Source organism: Halichoeres trimaculatus, unplaced genomic scaffold (assembly GCF_033239565.1).
Source record: "Halichoeres trimaculatus isolate MK-OKI-2021-1 unplaced genomic scaffold, fHalTri1.1 fHalTri1_scaffold_11, whole genome shotgun sequence".
Lineage (NCBI taxonomy): Eukaryota > Metazoa > Chordata > Actinopteri > Labriformes > Labridae > Halichoeres > Halichoeres trimaculatus.
The window spans coordinates 4,508,826-4,529,274 of record NW_027437189.1 but is presented as its reverse complement, the minus strand read 5'-3'; the positions used below and the strand labels follow the sequence as shown (position 1 = coordinate 4,529,274).

Below are 20,449 nucleotides of genomic sequence, written 5' to 3'. Positions count from 1 at the left end.
AAGAGCTTCACCTGCTGTGAGCAGACAGGATCCAGGAGACAGAGACTGAACAGACTGCTGAAGAAGCTCAGTCCTGGACCCTGTGGAGGTGGAGGCTGGCTGACTGGACAATGATGGACAAGCTGTCAGCATCTATTTTCCTATGGAGCTTTTTGCACTTTCTATACACTTTCTTACTTTTGTTTTCTTGATTGTTGCGGTGACTTCATTTTCGTTGTACTTGTTACAATGACAGTAAAGTTCAATTCTATTCTTCTATTCTAAGCACCAAAATAAAAGTTTGAGAAAGCCATCCAGTCGAGCAGGTTTTGAGAAAGTCAAACACAGTTGGCGAAATCAGCCGATAGAAAGTAAACGTACCAAGTGCTGTGATGGTGCTGTTGGAGGATCCTTTGGCCAACATCGAAGAAGTAGAGCTTGACTTTCTCAAAATCACTTTCTCCAACTTTTATTTTGGTACTACCGAGCGGGCAGGAGTGTGAATTTGCATATTAGCTAAATATCTTGAAATCTTTGCAAACGATTTCAAAATCTTTGCTTAAAGCTATGGTCTACGATCTAAAACCCAGTTTGGGTTGAGACACATTTGGAAAACGCAGCCTCACTCACCCCTCATGTTCCAGGATCCCACCCCCCAGCTCATATCGCCCTTCTTCACCTCCTAACAACACGCCCCCTCCGACAGAGCAAGAAGCCGGCCAGCAGAAAATATAACAAACACAACAGTCATCCTCCTTGTAACACAAAGTGGTAGCTTTTTGGACCGGCGCCATCAAAACCATAAATTAGAGGGTCTGGCGAAGCTAAGTTTACAATGCTAAAGATGCTAGGCTAACTTATGCTAAAATCCATTGACAGAGCCGACCTGTTCCAACCAGCAGCGTTCAGTCATTAGCCAGTACAGGCTCAGACTAACCAGAGTTATTCAGCTGACATCTCCCACTGTGGTAAACAAAGTCATTACCTGTTTAACAGAAACTCAGCTGTCTCAGCGTCAGTCTTCAGTCCCAAATCCCTCTGCAGCTTTTTCCACCGGTCGTACATTTCTCCAATATTCAGTCTCTGTTGGCGCCTGTATCACTCATAATCTTTCCTTGAAGCTTTTTCGTTTTCTTCCCTTCGTTGTGGAGGGTAACAGTAACAGCTTCCTGGTTTTGGTCTTCTCTGGCTCCATGACGCTAGCTGAGCAGCTAGCTGACATGAGAGGGGTGGTGGGGAAGGACAAGGTGGGACCATGGGCGGGATGGTGCGGAGCAGGGGAGACAGGGGACTGGATGGACTCACACACAAACCCGAAACGAGGGGAACGGTGGTTCTGGTTGGTCAATTATTATGCTGTTTTGCAGCTGATGTACAGAATGGATTTTTTTTTTGTTCTTTTTGCGTTTTATATTGCGTAGATCGGACCATCAGACTATGAAGGCCTCATAAACGGCGTTTGTAATAATTACCAACCTTCCAAATCGTAGATTACAGCTTTAAGATTTAGAAACTTTGACTTAATATTTAAAAAACCTTGGTAAATATTTTTAAATCTTTGATGAATATTTAGTCTTAGCTAAATATTTAGAATGAAAATTAAATGTTTAGAATCAGGTCATTCGTGCATAAAGAACATTTAACATTTAGAAAAAATATTCATCATTTATATATAATATTTGACAAATATATTTCACAAATATTTCTCTAAATCTGCGAAAAAAGTGATGTTCTTGTTATTTGTAGTGTGTGCAACTTTAGCTTTGACTTGATTTGTGAAGCTGTATCTTTGCACTTCATGCCAGATTGAGCAGAAACGAGTCATGAGTAAATTTCCAGACTAAGTTTAGATAAATGTAGTCATTCCTGCAAACAGAGAGCAGTGCTTCAGGAATTTTCTTCATTTTTTACAAATCTGTGAGTGTCAGCAGCTCAAACAAAGATGCATCAAACTTTTAAAAGACTTCAAACTTGTCTTCATCCAAATAATTCATTGCAGCGCTCTCACCAACAGCTGCAGAGGAAAAGGTTTTGTCGTCAGTTTAGGCTGTGATCTTGTAGGTCAAAGGTCACCAGAGTTGAACAGATGCGAGGTAAAGAAGCGTGCCAGCTGAAGCAAAAGTTTTATCCGCCCTTTGTTCTATTTTTAGTCGTATTTATTCTGTAGTGAGCTGAAACTGCAGCAGCATTTTTGGACTACACGTTCTCGCAGAGAGCCAAATTTTTATCATGCCTGATCTAAATTATCTGAAGACGATGTCCAAACTCTGACCCCAGGTCTGTCTTCATCCAGCCTCCAGCTTTCATCTTACAATCTTTCAACCATGGCGCTGATATTTTCTGTAAAGGTCACAAACTTAACCCAAAGTCTATCCAGTACATTCAGAAACTCAACAACTCATGATGTGAAAATGTAAGTGTGTGTTTTAGGTCGGCTAAAACGCTGCTTCTGTGTAAACGTGAGCCCGAAACTCAACTAAACATTTGTGTTTAACCCTTGTCAGTGAGGTTGTGCTGTGGCGTTTAAGGAGAGCAGGCTGATTTTTGAGTTTATTCGATTGAATTGGGGTCATTCGAAACTTGTTCAAACTTGATTTTCTATAAAAGTGACTGCCCTAATCAGAAAATGTCCCCAGTCTGTTTGGAGAGATATCACAGATTCTTATTTTGCTTCTTCAGTTAGAGGATGACTGTTTGTTCCAAAAATGCGGGAGGTTTGCCACATTAGCAGTCTGTTGAGATTTTGATGTTAAAAAATCCAAAATTAAACTGCTTTAACACTTTACCGTGTTGGAGCTTTGGCTTTTTCCTCTCCTGACCTTGAATGGAAAAATACTCAGTTATTTAAAGATGCTAATGAGGAGGATCTGTTTTGATTGCACTCCCTCGCCACCTTGTGGCCTGGAGTCTCCGCACACTGTCGTAAATTACTTTTAGTGAGGTGTGTGTTTGTTTAGGAATTAAATGGAGATCAGATCAAAACAAATTTTCTTTATTCAAGACAACTTTTTACTGGATATGACACGCTGAGGTAAGGTATTTATAGGTACAGTTTGAAACGTGACAACAAGCTAACGTTGCAGAAGATGGCTGTATGTTAGCCTGGTGCTCTGACGTATCTGTAGGCTAACATGACAACAAGTAAACACTGTCAGTTTGTGAGTAGTTTAGTAGCGGTTTATATTTAGCACCGTTGCCAGCCCGGTGCTCTAATGCAGCAGCCACACCAGACGTGAATTTAAATGCGTGTCACACCCGAGGCTGGACGCTGGACTGTTTTGACTATTATCTCTGCTGCTGCCCCGCTCCTTTTTTCCTGCTCCTCCCTCCTCTCTATCAGGCTCAAAACTCCACTGAGGAAAACACAGTCAGACTCAGTGATGACCTGTGCAGGCAAATCCAGCTGGAAACAGATATTTACAGAACTTACCCTCAAAACCTGTCTCCTCAGAGACTTTCACCCAAGCCTGCCCCTGTTTTTCTGGTCTCTGTAGAGTACACACGTCGTAGCATATAACTCTGGATGACGACACACCACATGGATTATTTTCTCCTCCATTTTTTGGCAAAGTTGGAGTCAGAGCGTCACATGAATTTGCGTCGGAAGTTTAATATTTTCAACTCGAGCGTAGAGGCATTTGAAACCTCATACGCGCTGCTCCAGACGCGTTTGGACATGCCGCCCGGGGCGAATCTGTGTCCAAACGCGTCTTTGCGAATTTGCGTCTGGTGTAGCCGTGGCATAAGACATGTCTGTAATGTGTAACGTTAGTAAATCCTGGTTATGTCCTGCCAGTCATCTACCAATCAGAGCTAATGTAACCTCACTCTTCATTTTGTTGATAGACTCTCAAGTTTGAACAGAAAGGCTAATTAGCCTTTAGCTCGTGCTCTATCTCTCTCCTGTTTATCTTTCTTCTGCTCTTCTGTCCTTTTTCTGTCTGACAGTTAGGCTCCAGTGTCCACCATCACTACAAAATTAATCACAGAAATCGTTTTTAGAAGAGAAAAACACAGATTTCTCTTCTCTCTGCTAAACTTTGTCAGACGGAGTGGTGTTGTCATAGAGACCAAGACGTGACGGAGATCAATCTGGTCCTGGACCACCCGAACTGGAAGTTGAGACGTATCAATTTGAAATGACCTGTAATGTTGGTGCTGATAATCTCATTTAAAGTGTGGATTATGATCAGGCATATATCAAGAAGTTGTGCATGAAAAATGATGCATCTGTATCAAGAATCTAAAGTTTTTCCAGAAGATTTTCCTCTGAGAGGCTGAATTCTGCAGAAATACTGTTTCTGTTTGAGAAAGTGTTTTTAATGTTGTTCTGTTTCTGCTCTTAAAGCTAAAGATACCCCCTCCCCAGCTTAACAGCAGCCACCCTCAAGTGTTGAAAACTTAAATCTGTTGTTATATAAGCAGTGGAGACATGACACATCTGTTCCTGGCAGTCGTTTCCTCGCTCTGTGATCTTTCAGCGCTGAAGTCGACGGTTAAAAATACCCGCTCAACCTGTGCGCTGTTGGGACGCCAGGCCTCTTCAGGTCGGCGCGCTCGCCGGCGTTCAGACGCTCCGTGGACATTGTTCTCCGGGGTGGGATGGCAGCGCTGCGTCTGGAGGAGGAGGAGAAGGAGGACCTGTGTGGCAGGACGGGGTGTAAATGACGCACACACGGGGGCCCTGTGGTCACAGAGGAGCCCTGACTAAATATGGACAGGCACACTCTGCTGTATCACAATCACAGGGGAATGCAACAGCTGATTACCCCCCTCCACACACACACACACACACACACACACCCAGCCCCCTCCTTCAGACCCTGACTCTTCTGCCGCAGACACAAACACAGACTGTTTTCTTGGACTGATCCACAGCGAGGCTTTGTCTTCTGCTCACTTCAGTTCATTATCTCATTCACGTTTATCCTTTACCAGCGTTTACCATCACGTACGCTGCAAACAGACTTTTTAAAGATGAGTTTTGGGCTTTTTCACACCTTTGTTAACAGATAGGACAGTGGACAGAAGAAGACTATGTGTATTTTATTTGATCCCTGGGCGTCAACGACATCCTATAAATACTCTTTTTTTTATTTCATTGCCACAGATTTTAAAGATTTTGTCTCTGAAAACTCTCTAAACAAATTATAACCCAGCTAGAAGCTCTGCTCCAGTCCTCTAAACTGGTACGCCTGTTTGTGTCGCAGCATAAGAGCATTGATGTCTTGTCTGATGCTCGCTCTGTTCTCTATCCTTGAAGTCTTTGCTGATGCTCTCCCTGCCTTGTTTTTTTTTGCACTTATACAGAGAAGGGAGTGTGCTCTTCCTTCCTCTGGCTTTAGCATTCCACACTTCTGTCTTTCTTTCTTTTGATTTATTCATGTATTAATTAATTTATTTATATTTATTTGTTTAATTTTGTGTATCTCTTTAATGATGCCCTGCAAGCTCTTCCTGTTTTCCTAATTAAAGCCGTTTGAGCATAAAATTGATATCAGTGATATCAACCATAGTTCAGCTCTACTAGTACTCAACTTTAGAGTAAATGCACTTATGTTTGGTTTACTGCTGCTCATGAAGACTTTACTAGTGAAGCAAAAAGTGTCACTAAATGTGCTTGTAAACTAAAATATATTCACTAGTACCACTAGTAGACTTTTTTTAAGTCTACTAGTACTATTAGTACTAGTAATGGGTGGGAAAAACAAATCCAGGCTTCCTTTTGGCTTTTGAAAAAACAACAACCAATCAGGGAGCTTTTTTTGTTCGTTATCCCTTCTCCTTTATTTGCATAAGTCTACTAGTACTACTAGTTACTCTTTTGGCTACTCGTATCACTGGTGAGATGTTAACTGGTAGTACTAGTAAACCAAAATTTGCCACACTAGTGCGCAAGTAGACCTTGCTAGTAAAGCAAAGTCATCTACTGTTAGACAGTTTTGTGTTACAAGTAGTACTAGTAAAGCTTTGAATTTTTACTAGTAACAGTTGCTTAGTCTACTAGTACCACTATTGACATAAAATTGTTTACTAGTAGACAATTTTGCTTTACTTGTTAAGTCCACCAGTGTGCCAAACACCTTTACCAGTTAATCAAAATTTTGGTTTACTACTAGTATCGCTAGTCAACCTTAAATGTCTTACTTGTAGTACCAGTAGACTTTTTGTAGTCTACTAGTTCTACTGATAAAGCCATAAGAGTCATTAGTAGTACTAGTAGACCTAATGCAAACAGAGTAGGAGGGGCTATAAACAAATACAGCTCCCTGATTGGTTGTTATTTTTTTAAAGCCAATGGGAAGCCTGGATTTGTTTTTCCTACCCACTTATTAGCACATAAGGCTTACTAGTAGTACTAGTGATCATTTTTAAGTCTATTAGTTATACTAGTGAACATATTTTGGTTTACTACTATTACTAGTGACACAGTTTGCTTCACTAGTGAAGCCTGTATGAGCACTGGTAAACCAAAATAAGAACATGTACTCTAAAACTAAGTACTACTAGAGCTGAACTATGGTTGATATCACTGATATTAATTTAATGCTTAAAAGGTTTTCCATACGTTCCAAGATATTTTAACTGCTGAACCACCTCAACAGACTGGTCATTAATGAGGACGGGAGAGAAGAGTGTAGGATTCTTTCTTAAAATCTCTGATCATCTCCTTGGTCACGTTGCGATCTCGCAGATAAAAAGTCCATGAACCAGGACATGAGGCCGGGCTCGATTATTGCACCGTCCAGATGTGTCAGGATCAGATGAAGCAGGGTACCTGTCGCATCATCAACCCCCTGCCAGACCTATAAGCTGATCACTATGTTAGAAATAGTCTGTTTGAGAAAGTTATAACACAGATTAACCCTGTTCCTGTTTCTTGACACAGATGTTGTAATCCATCAGTTCGCTCAGATTAAGACTTCTTCCTCACCTCTGAGTGATTTAGCTCCTCTGACCGGCCGACAACAGCCCCAGCTCACAGATCTGGGTCCATCTTGCGTCAGCAGCGGTGTCAAATGGTTCCAGGGATATAAATATGACACAGCTCATGCTGGAGTGCCGGGTATAAAGGCTTGGCGTATACATGTACCACACCTAGCTTTAGTTGTACAGCTTGGATTACATACTGTACTGCTGATACGAGCAGTTTGTGCTTGTGAGCGATCGCTCGGGGGAACATTTGTAAACACGGCGCAGGTTTGAGGAGAATAACGCAGAGAGGAGAAACTGATGTCACCTCTTTGAGACGCTGTAATAATGAGGCTGCAATTAGCTCCTCATGTTTGTGTGTTTTGGCAGGGTGATTTAATTATGCTGTGAAACATTTAGTCGTCTTTTTATAGAAGCTAAATCCCTCTTTCTCACGCAGACGCTCCCTGGTCACAGTTTTAAAAGGATCCTGTAAGGTCTGAGCTGCAGAGACATTCAGGGGCTCAGAGCTTCGGGTGTTGAAGTCAGTTTCTTCTCGTCCTCCAGCTGACGCCTTGTCGCTCCTCTGAGGACGGCGAGCGTCTCTTTAAGGCGGCCCTGAGAGCACAAAGGGTATTTAGGTCACAGTGTCAGATGTCATGTTTGGTTGCAGAGAAGAGCTGGAGCAGTTTTACAACTTAGAGAAACACTCAATCTGAAACTTTAAGTTCTGATAAGCATTCAGGAAGACTTTCATGTGAAACTTTTCATGCTTTGCACACCAAAGGCGACCAATTACAAAAAATTTGGAGGCATCATATTCAATCTCCGCTGCTATTTTCCTCCAAACGATGTCTTTGTGATCGTTGTCTTTGTAGTTTTTATGTCTTTTGTCATAAAGAACCAGGCGCTGGGACACAAACACAACCAATGTTGAATGTTTTGGTGTGTGATGTATCAACAACGAGTATTTTGATTGGTTGGATGTGGACTCGTTGCAAGCAAAACTTTGGAAAAGTCAACCTCAATTATTCTGTAAATTTTTCACATAAGACGCATGAAAGACTCACTTCTAGACTAAAGTGTCAAAGGAACAGTTTGCTGCATGATCAAGGTTTACTGCACCAAACAAAACTGTACCACTAAGTGTAAATGCACAATTCATCCACAGGGGGCGCCAAAATCAACACAAACTGAAAGAGCTTTAAAACACAAGAGGTCTGAGTGGATCTGCTCGAGTGCTTGTTCTCTCTGTGCCCGTCTGCTCTTAAATAATAAATCACATAAAATATATCAAGCCTGCAGAAAAGAGGCCATAAGTGGCTATAATCAATAATTTGATATAAATAATGGATCAGAGGGACGGTTGGACGTCTGGAGGAGACAGACGAGAGCAAAACAGAGCTTAAGGAGAGTTAAAGCTGGTCTGACTGGAAAGAAACCTCCCTAATGTCAGCTTTGTGACAATTTGCAAAATAAAGCTGTTTTTAAACACTAGTGTCAGGTTCACAGCCTGTTTTCTGGAGCTGAGTTGAAAAAACCTCCTAGCAGAGGTTCAATGTGTTTTCGTAATGACAAGAATGAGGACTGTTGGACTGGGACTAGAGTCTGGAGCCCTCATCGCAGCAGTCACTGGTTTAGCTCCAATAAAAACAAAAATGACCAAAAACACAACTTGGAAAAAAACAAATAAGGACTTTCAAAATCAAGCAGCTCAGTTTGGTTTGTCAGGTCCCCAAATTACCAACCCGTACTGTCCCACCCGTACCGTCCCACCCGTACCGTCCCACTCGTACCGTCCCACTCGTACCGTCCCACCCGTACCGTCCCACTCGTACCGTCCCACCCGTACCGTCCCACTCGTACCGTCCCACTCGTACCATCCCACCCATACTGTCCCACTCGTACCGTCCCACTCGTACCGTCCCACTCGTACCGTCCCACCCGTACCGTCCCACTCGTACCGTCCCACTCGTACCGTCCCACCCATACTGTCCCACTCGTACCGTCCCACCCGTACCGTCCCACCCGTACCATCCCACCCATACCGTCCCACTCGTACCGTCCCACCCGTACCGTCCCACCCGTACCGTCCCACCTGTACCGTCCCACCAGTCTTTGGATTGGTCAAAAGAATCAACAGAAAGCCACAAAGAGCCACATGCTAATCACAAAGAAGACAAATTGCTGGATGTCTTCCATGGTTGCTCTTTGTTTACTGTGTCGCATTTTTCTTCTTTGTTGGATTTATTAGAGAGGTACATTGTGTCATGCTGCTATGGTGTCACACTATCACGTAGCTGATGCAGCTATTAGCATCTGGCTCACACGCTGCCGACCAAGGAGGGCAAACAGGATCGGTCTTTACTGATCTAACCCATACCAAACTGTACAGATCCGAACCGGACCGCTTGATGGAAATGAGGCTTTAGATGTATCAAAGCTCCTAATACAACCAAAGGTTTCCAGGTTCTATCATTTATCGACTTCATTAAATAATGCCTGATACCTTACAAATCTATTATTTACCTAATAATCACGTTTCATTTCCATAGTTTTTCTCTCATTCAAGCAGTTTGTCACTTTTATCTCCCTCATCTTGTCTTTTTATTTCTAAGGTCTCTATGACAACACAACGCCTTGTGATTAAGTTTGGTAGAGAGAAGAGATAAAACACAAAGATCTGTATTTTTCTCTGCTGAAAACGATGTCTGTGATTAATTTTGTAGTGATGGTGGACACTGGAGCCAAACTGTCAGACAGACAAAGGACAGAAGAGCATAGGAAAGATAAACAGGAGGGAGATAGAGCTCAAGCTAAAGGCTAATTAGCCTTAAAATGAAAAAAGAGGTTACGTTAGCTCTGCTTAGTAGATGACTTTCCGAACATAGCTAACCAGGATTCACTAACACCTTTAAAGCTGCCTTTTATTAGAGCATTTTAACAATCTATTTTTAGTAATTTTCTTTAAAAAAAAAAAAAATTTGCACAATTTTTCCTAAAATCTGTTTTAACTTTTTTTCTTTTAATCTTATTTTTTTTGTATCTCATTATTTGAATCGACTTTTTAATTGAATTTAAATAGTTTTCTTTTAAATTGTTCTGTCTGTAAAGCACTTTAAATTGCCTTGCTGCCCACAGATACGTCAGAGCATCGGGCTAACATATAGCCGGCTGCTGCAATGTTAGCTTGATGTCACGTTTTAAACCGTAGCGCTACGTAACTGCACTGATAAATACCTTACCTCGGCGTCTCGTATCCAGTAAAAAGTTGTCTTGAACAAAGAAAATTTGTTTCGATCTCCATTTAATTCAAAAACAAACACACGCCTCGCCAAAAGTAATTTACGACAGTGTGCAGAGACTCCGAACCACAAGGTGGCGTGGGAGTGCAATCAAAACAGATCCTCCTCATAAAAGGAAAGTTTAATTAAGACTCTGAAGACGTAAACAGTGTGTGGATGACCGTTACCTTTGTGATTTAAACTTCAGGCAAATGTGCAGAAAAACTCTGAGCTGAACAAAAGCTGCAGGATGTTCAGGTGGGAATTATCTGTCAAAACATTTCTCACATTAGCTTCTACACTTCCCTTCAGTTAGCTACATTAGCCAGTTTTAACATAACAACAGAGGAGAAGGAGGAGAGGTCAGACATAAGAGTGAAATATTTAACAACATAAAGACACAAAAACAGTCTCTGAGTGTTTGGAGTGTTTTTTTCCTCCTCCTCCTCCTCCTCTTCCTCCTCTGTGGGACTCTAACATGAGGTTTGTCTGCTCTGAGTGATTTCTGATCGGGGTGAGTGGGTTTCTGAGAGCGGAGGTGCTGACGCCGTGTGGACAGGTGGAGCTCATCCGTCTCTAACAGGGATCCTCTGCAGGCTCTGATTGTTCCAGGGGGAAGCACCTTCCCCTCCGAGTCTTCAGGAGGAGACAGCGGCTATTTTCAGCTCAGTGTAACGTTACAGTATGTCAAGTATCCACGGAGTAATCACAATCACTAATTCTCACAGAGGGAGCTTCGGCGTTAAGGAGGCCGCCAGGGTCAGAGGTCGAGTGAGACGGTTTACAGATGATGGACTGACTTATTAAAACATAAAAACCTGGTTCAGATCAGTCTGATCCAGATTCAGGCTTTTTGGATCAGCATTACAGAATGTGTCCACAGGAGGGCGCCAAATCTACATAAACTAATGGTGTGCAGGTTTAACAGTCCATTCAGAGAAATAAAAGCAGGAGGAAGTTTCTGTAATCTGCTCTAACAACATCTCACCTCCTTCTTTTAGTGATTTTAAAGTTTTATCTGCTTTATGCTGTGTGTTGTTTCCTGGTGTGACTTCCTGTAAGGAATCTAAAATGACAGAAGACACAAAGTTAAAGATATATGATACAAAATATTAATTAACTCACACTCTGAAATGAACCAGAGTGATGCCATTATTGATCATGAGCACTGTTTTTTTTCCTGTTTTTAAGGTAAGAAGGTGATGATAAGTAAATAATTTATTTGAAATTAAATCACAACCCACCACAAATTGTTTTTAGTAGTATACCAACGTTTCTGCTATTTCCAGAGAAGCAGGTGATAAATATCTGCTTAGTTCTTGAAAACAGAAATAATTACCTTTAAAATATTCATGTAATAATTCAATTTCCCAATAAGCAGTTGATAGTTAGCTATTTATTATTCACTTTCACCAAGTTTTTTAGTATCCAGTTTGTTGATTAGCATAATTGAGACTGACACGTTTAGGCCTGTAATGTTTTACATGATACATTTGAAGGCTTCAGATGTGATATTCACCAAGAGTGGGGTTGTGAATTAGCCTTACCTGACTGTGATAGACACTGCGAGTACAGGCCCACTGCAAAACAGAAACTGGCCAGAAGTTATGTGCTAATTTTCACCAAATTCTCAGGAAATTTCAGGGGTAATTTCAAAGAAATGACAAAAATTATTACCCAAGTGCGATGAAATTTGAGGACCTCTAAAGCAAAGTGTTACCAGAATTTTATTTTTCCTACAGAGGGTATTGATGATTTAAGACACTGACACTAAATAAAATCCTGCATTAGCGTTTTTTTTTTTAAACTAAATCTTCATCCCATCTGTCAATAAAGCCTGCCACCGCTCTACTTCACCTCCTACAACATCAACAGCCCACCAACTTTCCATGCACCTGTGGATAACCTCAAGTTTTACAGCCCTGGGAAGATAACTACATCTACAAAAAGACTAATCTGGAGGAAAATACAGATTTTAATTCTGTGTGGATGAATTAATTTAACTATGGACATTCAGGCGTAATATACATGCTTGATATATGGCAAGAAAAGAAAAAACAGATTTTTTTTTCTTTTAATTTTTACACATTTTTGAAATTAAAAAATTGTTTGAAATTTTGTCATATTTCTCACCATTTTAATTCTTTTTTTTTAGTGATTTTTCAAAAAAAAATTTATTTCATTTTTTTTTCTAAATATTTGCAAATTTATTAAAGATAACAAAAAACTTAGACATCACATGTAGAATTTTATAAATATAAAAATTCATATCTCAACTCATACGGATATTTATTCACTAGATTTTAACTTTGTTTTGAGTTTTGTATGTTATAGTCTTTATTGTGAAGATAAAGTAATTTTTGTGGCTCTGGAATGACTTTAATCCAGGTGAGCTGAGGTAAAATGGCCAACAAAATGTTAAATCATGATTTATTGAGTGTTATCGTGTTAATCATCAATACCTTCTGAAAAAAAAAAAATCCTTTTTTTCAATGATATTCTTTTAAAGCTAGAGGAGTCAAAGAGCTTCATGTGGCTCCAGAGCTGCAGGTCGCAGACCCCTGGATTAGAGCCTTCATGTCTTTAAAAGGAGCAGGGAAGTTTAATGATCAGTAAAATCTGAAAATCAATTCTTAGACAAACAGGAAGCCAGAGGAGGAAAGAAAAACAAAGAAGAAGAGTCTCAGCTGTTCTCCTCCTCTCTCCTCTCTTTAACCTCTTTCTGTTTCTCCGTCACAGAGAAATATGTGTAATGACGTTTCCCTCAGATCCACCTCATCGTCTCGCTGAAGGTCGAAAGAAATCATTTATTTCCATCTGCGTCGAGCAGCAGAGAAGGACACCTCCTCTCTTTATGTCTAATAATACTAATGAGCCGTACCAGCAGCTGACTCCACCTCTGGCCTTCATTTCAGCAGGATGGAGAGCCATAAACACGCCCTGTGCTGCAGTATTTTAGAGCGGCGTTAAACTGTTTCATGCTGTCATCTCTCCGCTTTAAATTTGTACTGTACATCGAGGTCGAAGTGCATTAAAGGATGATGAATTCAAGATTTTATTGATTATATACGAAGCATCATGTGACCTTTTTCTGGTCTTTCTAGACTTTTCTTCCAAAGCATCCTGTAACCTTTTCATAAATAGTGTTGAAGCCATAAATAAACTGTTTGACGTTGTGTTTTCTCCCTGAAGGACGACTCATGCGAAGGCCAAATCAGACGCAGCAGATCAGGCCGCCGTGGCCTCCAACGGCGAGTCCAGCATCGCTCGACTGGTGGCCAAAGAGCTCTCTCCTTCTTTCTACCAACCAGGTGAGTAAACATACGAAACGTGAGGTTTACTCTGCAAAAAGTCAAAATGAAGCCAGCAGTTTGTCTCATTTCAGGTTTAAAAAGTGTCTTTAAGACTTTATTTAAAAGGGGTTCACCTGGAAAGTATCAAAAAGCAGCTTTATTTATCTGTGTATGTGTGAAAAACATTCCATTTTCCCGCCTTCAGTGAGTCACATGACCAGCTGCACTCAGCTCCTGAGTGTGTGACATCATCAACTGCTGCAGATGAAGAATGAAACTGACAGAATTTTCGGAAACAACTCCCCATAGATGCCAGAATTTTCACCAAATTGCAGTAAAAATGTGATATTTCTATAGGAAATTTTGTCAGAAATCCATTCATGTCATTTTTAAAGCTGTACAACTCTTACTTTTTTGTCTAGAGGCCCAAATGCAGCAACTTGCTGTTTCTTCTGCTCCCATTCATTCTAATGGAGGGAGCTGAGAGGGCTTCTTTGGGGGTCACCGACTTTGAGGGCTCGTCATTCAAAAACCGTGTCTGACATGTCAAAACTACGTTGCAGTTTTGTAAAGCAGGGTCTAGTCTGTCATCTCAGCGGTTTTCAAGCCAATACCACTTATGGTTTCGGAGGAGGTAATGTTTGAAGAAAGGGTAAAAATGTGGCGAATTTTTTTTTTGAAAGGCAAATTGCCAGCTTCTTGTTGGAAAAAGGTCAGGGGTGTCAGTGTATGATTTTTGTGTCTCAATGAGACAAAAATTTCTGTTCAATATTCCTACTGGCTGCTAGAGCTGTTTTAGTGAGCCTAGGTGGCGCTAGAAAGCAAATTAAAGGGTGTTGGAGGTCACGTTTGGTATCATATTAAGATATTTCCTATTTTTTTCCTATTTTCCTAAAATAAGAGGAATTTTACTCTGGTAAATTTTTCTGAATGGTGGATGCTTTTGGGACAATTTTCAGCAGCGGATGCATCCCAGGTTTGGGGTTTGGTCCAAACAGACTGTCTACAGACTTGTATTGTGACACTAAAAGCAGCTGCTCCCTGTGTAAAAACAGCAGGTGGAGCACACACTCGCTTTGTGTAAGTGTGTGTTGATTCCTCAGTGAGAGATCTTTCATGGAGGAATGCTGAGCAGCACAGGGTTAGCTTAAAAATCTGGACGTCTTTCTCTCTGTGTCTGATTTTTTAATCTCTGTTAAAGAGAGAAAAACTGTCTCCTTCAGAGCTGCAGAGCATTTCTGTGAATGTGTGAGCGTGTGTGTATTCAACAGCCTCGCAATGAAACTGATACGATCCCCTCGACCCAATAAGATGTTCCTTTTTTAGACATTTAAATCTGACTGCCCTTGTAGAGCCCGAGCACAGAGTCTGTGAGCTCAAGATGGAGGCAGAAAGAGGAACAAAAACCTTAAAGTTTCACTTTGTACTCGAAGCTTTGGGAGGTTTCCTGCTGCTAATTCCACAAAACCACATTCCTGACAAATGTGACTCAATTTAAACAAGAATATAAAAAAAGCTGTGCTAATGTAACATAGACAGTTCATTCAGCTAAGAGGCTTCAATAAGGAGGTCACACAGTCATGTCATTTATTAACCCATAAGGTAAAGATGATAGAACACCAGCAAGAAAAGAGGAGATACGTATATCTCTTTATATGTGTGTCAGTGTCTGTGTCTGCCTCAACCCCCTCCTCTGCCTGCATGTTGATGTTTTGGTAGTATCGGGACATTTCCCAGCGTGCAAGGGACTTTGCAAGTTAATTAGCAAGTTGAAATTACTCCAAAATATTTTAATTACAATTTCAAAAAGTGCACGGTGACATGGCGGTCAGCGCTGCCTCACACTTACCTTCACAGCAAGAAGTCTCTGTCTCCTGGATCCTGTCTGCTCACAGCAGGTGAAGCTCTTCCAATGTGGCGTTGGTGTCTGATGTTAGCTCTGTTAGCCATGTCTGTGAATAGCATGATGCTACTCTGCCTTCTGGTATTCCCTCTGTTGCTGGGTTAGCACAGCTAGCTCGTCCATCTTATTGGAGATAGATCTTACGTTCCCAATAACGATAAATGGAAGGACAGGTCCATGTCGTCACTTCTTAGCTCACACCTGAGAACCAGCACGACGTCCTCTCCTCCTTCTTCTCATCTTGTGGAAAACATCAGGCCTAGCACCAGTTAGCCTTGATATTTTTCAGTCTTTCAAAGCAAAATCAGCCTTAACAAAAGGATGAAAGTCTTAGAATAACGTCCATATGAGGTGAAATTTTACCACAGGGAGGCGCTATAGTCAGTTTTTTGCATATTATTCTCTTTATACTGAGCCCAACTGTGCTACCCTCATACTTCTTGCTCAGCAGGTGACACGCAGTCCTGCTGCAGTTAGGGGGATGCAGAAAGGGATCAAAACAGACAAGAGAATTCCTGAACGATGTAAACAAAGCAGCAAAATAAAAGAAAACAGGAGCTAACAGCTGTAACATGCTCTAACAAACTCTGGTGGTGAGTGTGGATAAAAGTCTCTGATGTGTTGGTTTTTGGTCTCAGGTCCCGAGTACCTGAAGAAGAGAGTTTTACCAGAGGTGGAGGGCAGCGAGAACACCGACACCGTCATGCATGAGCCGCTGCTGGCCGAAGAGGAGCCCCTACCCACACCGCCAGAAAGCCCTCTCATGAACGAACTGGACAGCCTTATGCCTGGCTCTTCTCCAGGCCGCACCCCCTCCCCAAGCCCTGGCATCTTCATCAAAGAAGACCCCAAACTCCTCGGCCCCGGCAGCTGGAACGAAGACAAATCCAGTAAGGGAGGAGGCAGCAAGGGGGGCAGTAGACCCAACAGCAAGCCCAACAGTCGCCCCACTACCCCGTCGGCCCCTGCTCTGGATGTGGCTGCACCTGAGGCGGGAGGGGCCCCCAGCAGCCGCGGCCCCTCTCGCACCCCCAGTCGTCAAAGCAACAAGAACGAGCAGGGCTCCGACCTGGAGATCAAGCCTCTGCAGAAGTTTGACTCGGAGGTCAAAGCTCCAGAAGTGGCTCCAGCTGCTGCCAACCCCGTAAGGAACAGCCTCATCGCTCCAGATGAAGAAGAAGCCCCGCGCGCCGCCTCCAGGGTCTCCTCCAAAGCCGTCACCCCAGAGCCCAAACCCATCCAGGTCAAACCTGAGCGAGCCCCTTCAGTCCAGGAACGAGCGACGCCCGTCCCCGAGCCCAAAGTGGAGTCCAGAGAGGCGAGCAGGCCCCCGAGCAAGGCGGAGACAAAGCCCGTACTGAGACGACAGCCCAGCCCGGCTCCGTCTCCAAAACCTGCACCAAGTCCTGAACCGAAACCTGTACCAAAACAACCTGAAGCCAAAACAGTCATCAACAAATCAGTCCAGAAGGTGGAGCCCAAAGCTGAAGCCAGGCTGAGGGCCACGGTGTCCACTCTGAGCAGCGAGGGGACCGTAGACTCTCTGGAGCAGGAGGTGAGACAGAGATAAGCACATCACTCTGCTTTGCTGATGCTCTCCCTGCCTCAGGCTTTTACATTTTATTTATTTGGCTGAATGTTTGTCATTTATCTCTTCTCTTTGTTTCTTCTCCAGAGCCCAAACACCATCATGATCTGCATGGTCATCCTGCTCAACATCGGCCTGGCCATTCTCTTCGTACACATCTTGTCATGAGACTTTTTCCACCGCCTCAGGTAACGAACTCACCAAAATCAAAACAACCACTTTTGTTTTTGATCTCAGGCTAAAAAGACCAACGGCATCCTCTTTTCTTCTGGGTTTCTTGGTCTTAATCAGCACATGAAAACACTCTGTGGGTCTTCTCCTATATTAGAAATAGTGTCATTTAGCATAACACGGCTTCATAGCTTCCTGACACACCCAGACAGATCCCTTTCAAAATAAAAGCGTAGGATTTTTTTGAGCCTTGACTTTGGAACGACCAGAACGACCCAACATATTATACAATCCCCTAAAAAAATACACGCGAACGTCACCTGTCAATCATCATTTAATGTGACATAAAACCTTGTTTTTAACCTTATAACTAATGAAAACAAAACTTTTCAGAACAAAAGAGGACTTGAAAACAAGGCAGACAAATAATATCTTCAAACCACCACAACAATCAGATGTGAGAAACATTTCTACCAGGTGTTTTAATTTTTTAAAGTTTGACCACAGCCCATCTGGAATGACTGGGGAGACAGATTTTTGACCTATACTGCAGCCAGTCGCCAGTGGGGGCCGAGCAAGATGGCTTCCAATTTTTTTTTTTTTCTCCTGTGTTTATCTGGAGATCCTACATGTAACCATGGCTGCATTGTTTACATGTGAAATCAGCTGTTAGCAGCCAGTAGCATGTCAATGCTAACTGGTGCAAGGCCTGATGTTTCCCCACAAGCTGGGGAGAAGGAGGTGAGGACGACGTGCTGGTTCTCAGGTGTGAGCTAAGAAGTGACAACATGGACCTGTCCTTCCATCCATCGTTATTGGGAACATAAGATCTATCTCCAATAAGATGGACGAGCTAGCCGTGCTAACCCAGCAACAGAGGGAATACCAGAAGGCAGAGTAGCATCATGCTATTCACAGACATGTGATTAACAGACAGACTGTTGAAGAAGCTCAGTCCTGGACCCTGTGGAGGTGGAGGCTGGCTGAACTGGACAATGATGGACAAGCTGTCAGCATCTATTTTCTTATGGAGCTTTTTGCACTTTCTATACACTTTCTCACTTTTGTTTTCTTGATTTCTACTGTGACTCCTCCTGAATTTCCCCTCGTGATAAATTAAGTATTTTCTATTATATTCCATCTGGCTGCAGGAGTATCTAATGTTTTCTGTTGTGTTGCTGCAGGTCACCAGCAGTGCTGGAGTGATGTGGCCTGCCTCCTCCTCCTCCTCCTCCTCCTCAGTTTGGACCACAGACCTACAGAGACGGCTGAGGAGAGAAGAAGCTTCGTGCAGACGGCCGCGGCTCGTCTCCAGGTTTTGTGTTGGTGTGACTGTGTGAGGCTCGGTGAAGCTCCTCTGTTTCTTTCAGGAGGTTTGACTCTGAGAAGGACTCTGAATGACTGAAAGGATTCATCATTCATCGAATGTTTGTAAGTTAGACGTCGATGGGCTGGATTTGGTAGAGTACGTTGGCGCTGGTGAAGTCTGGGTGTGTCAGGAGTTTGTCAACATTTTGCTTAAAGTAAATAAGTTTTAAAGAGATCCTGGATTGGCTGACTCTCACAACAACAGATTAGACAGTTTGTGTAGATTATATTTTCTCACGTGACGTGTTTTTGTATCATGTGATCGCCGGTTGAAGGAATGAATAATCTCCACTACGCCTTAAACTTGAATGTTTGAACTTCTGCTGCAGACGCGTGAACGATCGTAGAGTGTAAAACTTGTTGCTCTTAACAAAAAAAAAAGACTCCAGATTATCACAAGCTTCATTTAGATTAAAAGCATCAGAAATCTGTATTTGAGACGGTTGTGTCCGACACTGTGAAATATTCTATAATCACTGGGATTTATTGTGCGTTTATCGTCAATCTGCTGCCTAGTTTTAGGAGCTTATGAGTGTCACTGCCTCCATGTTTTGTACGTTTTGCGCAGCACCCAGACGAGAGTTGTGTATGTTTTACAGAAGAAGGAGCACGCAGTGTTTGAAAGGTGTCACTGCATGGTGTAATAAAGCTGCTCAGCCTATAAATATAAAGTAAACAGCCGTAGAAGCAGGATAGAGGTTGTTTGGATGCTTGTGCTTCAGAGCTAAGTTCATCTTTTGTACGCATGAGCGCACTTTGTGTGTATGTGTCTGTGTTTTTGTACCTTTTTTGAAGTGCACATCTTTTCAGCTTTAAGAAATATTCTGTCACCATTTCTTTTTATGCAACCCCAGATTAATTTATTTCCCCACGGAGTCAGATTACCTCGTGACTGTGAGATGGAGGTGAATTGTTCTTAACTCCATGTCTTACACTGAAAAGGGAGGATACATAAAGAGGGTTTGAGCGGAAAGTTTCTGCCTTTGAGTTTGCAAATGAACACACAGACCACTGGATGTGGAAATCTACTGTTTTATTGAATATCCCATGATCTCACAGGAGAGTTTCTTTATTCTGAAGATGTATCTGTTATCGTTAAGGCTGTTTAACATCAGGTGTTTTTTGTCTAAGTGCACTTAATTTAATCCAATTACACTGCTGAGTTCAAATAAATGCATTTGTGTAGCCAAACCTGGTCAAAAAAACAAAACTGAAACTAAATAAAACTTTTACAACACTTGTGAATGTTTGTTTCAGTGAATCCATCAACACTAATGTCTCATTTCTAACTTTGATTTTCAAAGCGTTCATTCATTAACAGAATATCTGCAGGTTACAGCAAGTCAAATTAAACACTTTTTAATTTCATCTTTAATAAAATTTAAGGCTGAAAATGCTACAAGTAAAGGTGATGGCTGGGGGATCCCGCTGTATTACAATCCAAACTGGCGTCGTCCAGCCAACTCTCAATAAATTTGCACGTACCTAAAGTCCCAGACTGGCTAACCAGGAAGTAGATAACATATATCACAGGGATTAAAGCAAAAAAAAAAAAAAAGTTAACTGAAAATTTAACTTATAAAGAAAGAAAGAAACAGAGGTTTTTTTTTTTTGTTTTTTTTTTTAATAAAACTGACAGAATTTTCTTTTTGAAACTTACGATCTGGACATACATCAGGGGCTGCGTCATGGGTGGGCCCAACAGTCCCAAGCCCACCCACTTTTTGGCAGGCACACCTCAAACTAAATAAATATTTTTTGACTTTTTTTTTTCAATTGATATATATCTTTATATTTAAATAAAATGAGAAGTGGTGTGATGATCAATGTAAAATATTAATATATTGATGCCAATGTTGGGATCAATATTGATCAACACTTGGGTGATGAAATTGACACTTAAGTTTCATTTTCTCTTCTCTACATGTACTACTCTCATCACGCATGCGCT

General features: G+C 41.9%; 1 protein-coding gene across 1 annotated transcript in view; it reads left to right on the top strand.

Annotated features, from left to right (window-relative positions):
- Positions 1-19,680, top strand: part of jph2 (junctophilin 2) — a 28,491-nt gene extending 8,811 nt beyond the window's left edge. The window contains exons 4-7 of the mRNA XM_074681685.1: positions 13,368-13,486; positions 16,010-16,926; positions 17,047-17,147; positions 18,315-19,680. Of these exons, the coding sequence (XP_074537786.1) occupies positions 13,368-13,486; positions 16,010-16,926; positions 17,047-17,127 (1,117 nt within the window). The 3' untranslated portion in view covers positions 17,128-17,147; positions 18,315-19,680. The remainder of the gene's footprint in view (positions 1-13,367; positions 13,487-16,009; positions 16,927-17,046; positions 17,148-18,314) is intronic.
- The last annotated feature ends 769 nt before the right edge of the window (positions 19,681-20,449 follow it).